The sequence below is a fragment of the Tupaia chinensis genome, unplaced genomic scaffold (assembly GCF_000334495.1).
Source record: "Tupaia chinensis unplaced genomic scaffold, TupChi_1.0 Scaffold000459_1, whole genome shotgun sequence".
Lineage (NCBI taxonomy): Eukaryota > Metazoa > Chordata > Mammalia > Scandentia > Tupaiidae > Tupaia > Tupaia belangeri.
In genome coordinates this window covers 1,678,507-1,685,939 of record NW_006159968.1, presented here as the reverse complement: position 1 = coordinate 1,685,939, position 7,433 = coordinate 1,678,507, and the positions used below count along the sequence as shown (strand labels likewise).

The 7,433-nt window shown below is 47.5% G+C and overlaps 1 protein-coding gene across 2 annotated transcripts in view; it reads left to right on the top strand.

The window, feature by feature from the left end:
- CCN4 (cellular communication network factor 4) overlaps positions 1-7,433 on the top strand; it is a 38,222-nt gene that overhangs the window by 17,552 nt on the left and 13,237 nt on the right. For both annotated transcript variants that reach the window (XM_027774587.1, XM_006155518.3), the window contains exon 2: positions 4,393-4,672. In XM_027774587.1, coding sequence (XP_027630388.1) covers positions 4,393-4,672 — 280 coding nt within the window. The remainder of the gene's footprint in view (positions 1-4,392; positions 4,673-7,433) is intronic.

The following is a 7,433-nucleotide window of genomic DNA, read 5'->3' as shown; positions in this document are numbered from 1 at the left end:
GTCGTGGGGGGGGGGGCTGCTGCCGTGGTCTCCGCCCACCTGCTCCCACCCACTCGGAAGGAGAGCAGAGGTGGGAACACCATTTCACAGAGGAGAAAACTGAGAGTTGGAAAGTGACTTTGTGGAGTCACAGACACAAAGGCTACCCTTGACACTGCATGCTATTTCTACAACAAATCTCTCGCTCTCCTAAGAGCTTCCAACAAGGCATTCCAGCAGACTCCAGCCCAAAGCAAGGCATTCAGGTCCCTCCTTGTCTGTGCTACCCACAGAACTCGCCGTCCTCCACTCCAACCTCTGCTGCCTCCCTCCTCTGCCCTGTGCCCTAGAGCAGGTCTCCCCTCCTCACTGTGCCCTGGGCACTAGCACAACGCCCAGCTCAGTGCCTTTGCACCTACCAGTCCCCACATGCTGGGTCCCATCCTCCTGGCTCGCTCTTCTATTCCTACTCCTCCTTCAAGGCCCCCTCCCACACCTCCTTCCTGAGAAGTCGGCTCAACCCCTCCTCCGAACTCCCATGGGTATGTCCATTCAAGTCCCACCTTCCCTGCATCCCTAGCACTGCGCACAGCACCAGGCACAAGTCAAAGCTAAGCAGAGGTGTGCTGGATGAGCAAATGAAAGGGGGAATGAATGCGTGGATGCGTGAGTGGACACGTCAGAGCACTCATCATACCGAGCTGTAACCCTTGTCTGCCTGTTGGCCTCACCAGGTGTGAGCCAGTGTGGGTGGGGACCCTGTCTCACACTCCTCGGCTTCCGTCTGGCCATACACAAAGCCTGGCACAGGACGTGTTCCACCTACATCCAGCGGTAGAATGGGTGTGAGAGTCAGTGTAGGAGTCCCCGGCTAGACTGTGGGTCCTGGCAGGCAGACCCCACGGGCAGCCATCTGCTTTCCTGTGTGCAAAGATGCGGGGTGCGGGAGCTGAGGGGGTTCAGGGGGATGGATGATTGTAAGGAGTCTGGACTTCCAGTGATCTGCACTCACATGCCCCAGTGTCCGTGCTGGGCAGGGCATCCAGGATTCAGAGGTCATGCCAGAGTCCTCTAGGACCCAGGCTCTGGCCCGGTCATATAGCTCTTGTGAGGGCCTTCTCCCAGGATGGAGTCTGGGAGGTTTCCTGCCACTAGGTGGTGCCAAGAGCAAAGGCTGGACTCTGAGGACACCCAGAGCCCTTCTCTCCACTGCCCCAAGGGTCCCCTCAGCACTCTCTGTCCACAGGAGCCTTATCTCTGTGACTGCCCCATCCAGCAGCATGCTTTGGGGCCTCAGGCAGGAGTTTGAAAAAGAAGAGTCTTCCTAGAGATCCTTAGGTGGGACAGAGATGGGATGGATGGGGACCTGTGGACTGCGCTACCTGCCAGGTTACAATGACTCCAGCCCAGCAGCCCAGTGTCCGACCCCAGCCCCATGCTGGCACTGAGGGGTAGGGTAGGGCACTCGATGACTGCAAGAGGGAGCTCTCTTTGAGTGTGTGCCAGGTGCCAGGCCCTCCCTGATCTTCTGCACACATGCACCCCTTATCCTCCCAGTAGTCCCAGAGGCGGGTGCTATTATGCCCAGCTGTCTGACTGGTTCAGCTCTCTATGTTCTTTTCTTTCTCTTTTTCTTTTTTCTTAATTATCAGAGGGCACGTGTGCACATCAGAGACAAAGAAAGAGAAGGAGCCCTCTGACAGAGTGTGGTCACACTGCCGTCCTTCCCGTCCATTCCTCCATTCTGTCAGGATCCTGGCCATGTGTGCCCTGTGTCTGGAGCAGATGTCAAGCTGCTGGATTTGAACCACGATGGGCCACGTGGGTCCTCATATTCTCTTCCTTATGCATAAATGTGATCAGAGGAGAGGTTCCAGGATGTGGTATCTTGAATTTCGAGTGACAACCAAACCATTTTATACAATATCTTCTATCTATCCATGCCCACTCAGCACTCACAGGGCCCGGCTGCGGCCACATGTGATGTTTTAGACACTCTGAGAGACGTACAGCCCAGATCCAGCCCTTCACTGTTCACAGCCTGGTGTGGGAGGCAGCATCTGTAACTGTGGTAAAGGGTGGCAAAGGGTGGCAAAGGCTGGGAAGGCTTCCTGGAAGAGAGGGCCTCTGTTTCCCTGCCAAGAGCATGTCCTGACAATGTAGGGACTTGTCAGAGAGAGCCTAAGGGTGCTCGTGAAGCTCTAAGACCTCTAGTGTCACAGCCTGACAAGAAAGAGCCTCTCCATGAAGTCAGGGAGAGAGGTGTGTGTGAGCGCATGTGTGTATATGTGTGTGTACACATGCATGCACAAATGTGGTTAGTTTTACCAGTTTGAAAATGTGGGACTTCTCTTGTGTCCTGTTGTGCTTTGATAAAGCACAAACAATGGCAGGCGAATCCATGCACCAGGACACCACTGACCGCAGGCGAACCCCACGCCTCCAGCCTGGACAACATTTCCTTGCCCTGATCCTCCCAGCTGAGCATGCCAGGGTACCCCTCACCTCAGCATTGCCTCTCTTGCTTTGGTGTTCAAGAGCTTCCCTGCCTCCTCTGGAGTGCCCAGCACTTGCCCAGCACTGAGTGCCCAATGTCATATCCCCTGATACCTGTCTCCCATAAACTGTGGGTTCCCCAAGCACAGAGAATTAAAAAAAAAAAAAAAAGAAAAGAAAAAGAAAAAACTTCACAAAAAAATGATCTTCAAATGCCTAAAACTTAAGAGACTATGAGTTAGATCAGAGTGAAAAAGAAAGCCCAGAGGAGGCAAACGTGTTAGAAATGATCCAGAAACTGATTAGTGTGTAAGCCTCAGTATGGTCTCAGTTTCCCTATCTGTGATGGGAGGAAAAATCTGCCTGGAGTTCTCAGCATCAGAACTGGTTATTCAAACAGTAAGAGGCATAATATAAATCCCATGGGGGAGGGCGCTCCTCTGGTTGGAGGGAGGGCACACCCTGCAGCCCAGTCAGCCTCTACCTTTGCCGCACAAGTCCCATTCTCACTGCGTCCCCCAGAACTTGAAAGTTCCGTTTGAGAGTCTTGAGCAGCATGTTCTGCATCCTAGTGGGAGCCTGGCTCGATGTCCCACACTATCCTCAGGAGATTCTCTTCCTCCCATAGGTCTAGGTTCCTCCAGGACAAAGAGCGATGGCTGAAATGCAATCATAGGAGCATCAGAAAAGGCAGGCAGGGGCTGGATCCCCACACATGGGCAACTGAAGCTTCTGTGCTCAGATACCAGGTCCCTTCATCTTCTTGTTCCCCATGGCAAGTAGCTCTTTGGACCCTGGTTCCCTTCCCAGCTGGCCCACCATTCCACGTACCACAGATTAAAGATGAATTTGTTGTGGCAGACGCTATAGCCTATTAGTTAAGAGAGCTGGATCCCACATGGCTGACTGTAGTTTGAATCCCAGCACAGTGACTTGAAAAACAAATACATTTGTGCCCAAATTCTAGCAGGCTGAAGAAATAAAGAAGAGATTGTGACATGACCATAACCCAATGGGGGTGTTTTCCCTCTCTTGTTTGTTCTCTGTCTCTCTTTCTCCAGCACATGTATCCTCTGGCAATTAAAAAAAGGAAAATAGAAAAAGAAAGAGAGAAAGATATATCCAAATATTACTGTCATAAATTTTGTCATTATGCTGGCAATCATCAGTATTTATTACACTATGCAAATATTGTTCACCATAGCATGAGATAGTATTCTTGTTTGAATTCCTTTCTTAGGATGCCTTTTGTTTTTTTCTAGAGTTTCTGATTGCATTTGCTTTTCTTTGCTTTTGGTCTTTATAATGTCCTTGGATTTGGAGGGAGGGTTGTTGTTACTTGCTCACTCTTCAGATGCTCTATTGTGGGTATTCTATCCTTTTTCCCCCATAGACCTCTTTTTTCTGGCCTTCTGATTCTATCTGGACTTGTATTATCTTAGTCTAACCTAACTAAAGAAGCAAGAAAGGAAGAAGGAAGGAAGAGAGAAAGAGAAAGAGAAGAGAGAGAGAGATGAAAGAGAAGAGAGAGGGATGGAGAGGAGAGGAGAGGAGAGGAGAGGAGAGGAGAGGAGAGGAGGGAAGGAAAGGAAAGGAAAGGAAAGGAAAGGAAAGGAAAGGAAAGGAAAGGAAAGGAAAGGAAAGGAAAGGAAAGGAAAGGAAAGGAAAGAAGGAAAGGAAAGGAAAGGAAAGGAAAGGAAAGGAAAGGAGGAAAGGAAAGGAAAGGAAAGGAAAGGAAAGAGGAAAGGGAAGGGAAGGGAAGGGAAGGGAAGGGAAGGGAAGGGAAGGGAAGGAAAGAGGAAAGAGGAAAGGGAAGGGAAGGGAAGGAAAGGAAAGGAAAGGAAGATGATTGGAGGGCACTTGGACTTTGAAATCCCTGCCTCAACATCCCTATTATCCTCTGCTATTCCCCCACAGGCCCTCTCTCCAGTTTCCACGACCATGGATGTCACCCCAGACCCATGGGAGGACACATTCTCACGTCCTCAATTCTGCAAGTGGCCATGCGAGTGCCCGCCGTCCCCACCCCGCTGCCCACTTGGGGTCAGCCTCATCACAGATGGCTGTGAATGCTGCAAGGTGTGTGCCCAACAGCTTGGGGACAACTGCACGGAGGCTGCCATCTGTGATCCCCATCGGGGCCTCTACTGTGACTACAGTGGGGACCGCCCGAGGTACGCAATAGGAGTGTGTGCACGTAAGTGAGACCGTCTGTACATTCCAATCAGCTCTCAGAACCCCCAACTCTGGCCCAACACCCCTCTCCCTTGGCACACACACAGCCCTTCACCTGGCCACACTTCTGTTGGGTAGGAGGTACCCCCAACTCTAGTGTATGATTAGAAGCCAGAGTCTGAGCTCTTCTTAAATAGAGAGCAATTCTTGCATTCCATGTGCCTTCAAAAGCTCTCTTGCTCTCTTCTCCATCCTGGAGGTACACTCATGGTGGTTCCTGAGGAAGAGGGAGCTTCTGGGAAGTAACTAATTCTGGTTTTATTCTCTTAGTGGCAGATTCCTTTGACAGATTCCCATGGTCTCCCAGAGACATTGTCAAGTTCCAGATATTCTGGTGATAATATAAATGAAAATAAGATGGTTTCTAAAAATCTAGTAGCCTTGGAAACCAGCAGTTAGCGTAATGGCTATGTCACTGGATTCCCACGTAGGCGACCGTTGTTCGCGTCCCGGACCCGGTGGCTTAGAACTCACGCCGGGCGCATGTGCGTGCGTGCCCAAGATCCTGAGAGGAGACTGGAGGAGAAGGGATTGCGGTGTGACCGTCCCCCCTGAGGGGTGATTTCTCACTTTCTGTCTCTCTGTCTCTCTCTGTCTGTCTGGTGAGCGCACGCGCCCTATAGAGAAAACCTCTCAAAAAAAAATCATAACACTTCCTTCTCTTCCTCTTCCTCTCTTTCCCCTCCTCTTCTAAAAAAAATTAATTAATTAAAAAAATAAAAAAAATAAAAATCTAGTAGTCTTGAAAGACTAACATCCACTAGTGTGAAACTTCCTAGAAGCCATGTTCCTTCAGATGCTACAGTTACTTTTAACTTTTAGCCATATCATTTAATAGTAACTATCATATAATCCATGTTTTCTGTAACATCTTAGTTGGCTTAATATATCAATTTTGAATCATCTATTAATATTCCTATACTATAGCTGTTGACTTAACTTCTCAATACCACTTGACATCTGGCCTATCACCCAAATATCACTGTCATAAACTTTGGTTAGACAATCTCCAGTATTTATAATATTATGACTATGTAAATACTGTTCACTGCAGCATGAGATAGTGTTCTTGTTTGAATTTCCTTTCTTAGGATGCCTTTTGTTTTTCCTGGAAATTCTAATTGCCTTTGCTTTTTCTTTGCTTTTGGTCTTTATAATGTCCTTGGATATGGAGGGAGGGTTGCTGTTGCTTATTCACTCTTCAGATACTCTATTGTGGGTATTCTATCCTCCCCCCCCCCCCCCCCGCGGATCTCTTTTCTCTGGCCTCCTGATTGTATCTGGACTTATATTACCTTAGTCTAACCTAACTAAGATCCAACTATGCCTTAACCTAACTACAACCCAACATGATGAGAAGAGGTAATTAAACAAAATTACGCAGCAGTCTGACTTTTGAAAAGTTCTACAAAGTCTCATGAATCTCAAAAACTCCTTCTGTAGGTGCTAATGACACATTTCTTGAAATCATAACTCCATACATAATCCATTACATTTTTATATGCAGCATTTGCCCACCCTCAGCTAACACATTATATTTCCTGAAGTATGTTGTTGATGAGGATTATGCACATAAATCCAAGTCAGACCATCCTATCTGAGACTTGTGGTTAATTTATGGCACTTTTTTTGTTTTATTAATAGTTTATGCTTCAATTTTCATACCAATCTATGTGCCTATGGCTTTCAATCCTTTCATCCTTCCAGTCTTTCTCCTTTTACTGAGAGTCATTATGAGTCTCACAGAACAGTGTGTTCAAAAAGAACCTAAGACATTGTCTGCACAGAATCATTTAGCTAAAAATGCTGTTCTTGAGCCTCGTCCCAGATTTGTTGAATCAAATTCTTAGGAAGTGAGTATGGGAGTCTATACCTTCAATAAAAACTGACTGCTAATAGACAAAGTCAGTCTCCACCTTCCCCTGTAACTTCTCCCAGGTAGGGAAACCTGGCCTGGCCTTCCTACATGAGAACCATCTCCAGTTATATGAGGCTATCTCATCATTTCTTTCTCCTCTAACAACAGTTCTTCAAGATTGTTAAAAAGATAATTCACTTTACTATGATCTTATTTATCTCTAAACTATATTATGTGCCAGGTATCACACCTTCATAGGCATCCTTTCCTCGATTCAGAGGTTGTGCAGGCCGAGAAACTGCCTTCCTTCCTCTGTCTCCACCAAAGGCCTGGAAAGCCACCTTCCCTTCACCCTCTTGGTATCTCAGGTCCTGCCTTACCTGCTAATACCCCCTTAGCTTCCCATCATCAGGAACCCCTGTGTATTTCCTTCTCATTTATTTGAGGAGGTGGGGGGAACTGAGGTCTGACAGAGAGTGCATGTTCTTGCCAGAGAGACCGGGAGAGAGAACCATGATAGGGCATGGTCACACTACAATCTTTTCTCCACTCCTCCACCGTGTTTGGATTTGGGGCATGCACCTGCACTTGGTATGCTCTTCAAGTCCCAGGGCTGGGATTCAGCTACGTGGGATCTGGTTCTCTTAACCAATAGACTATGGAACCATCTCCAAAGGAGATTTTTTTAAACAGGTGTTATATATTTCCCAAGCATTCCCTGGTCATATAAGTTTGCAAAAATTGAAATAAATAAAGATAAATAGGTGTTACAAAAGTTCTCAGAGACTTTAAATGTTCCTGTCCATTATCAAATTCCGAAAAGGAGCTGTCATAAGATGCCTTTTCTTTTCGAACTTATTTAAAC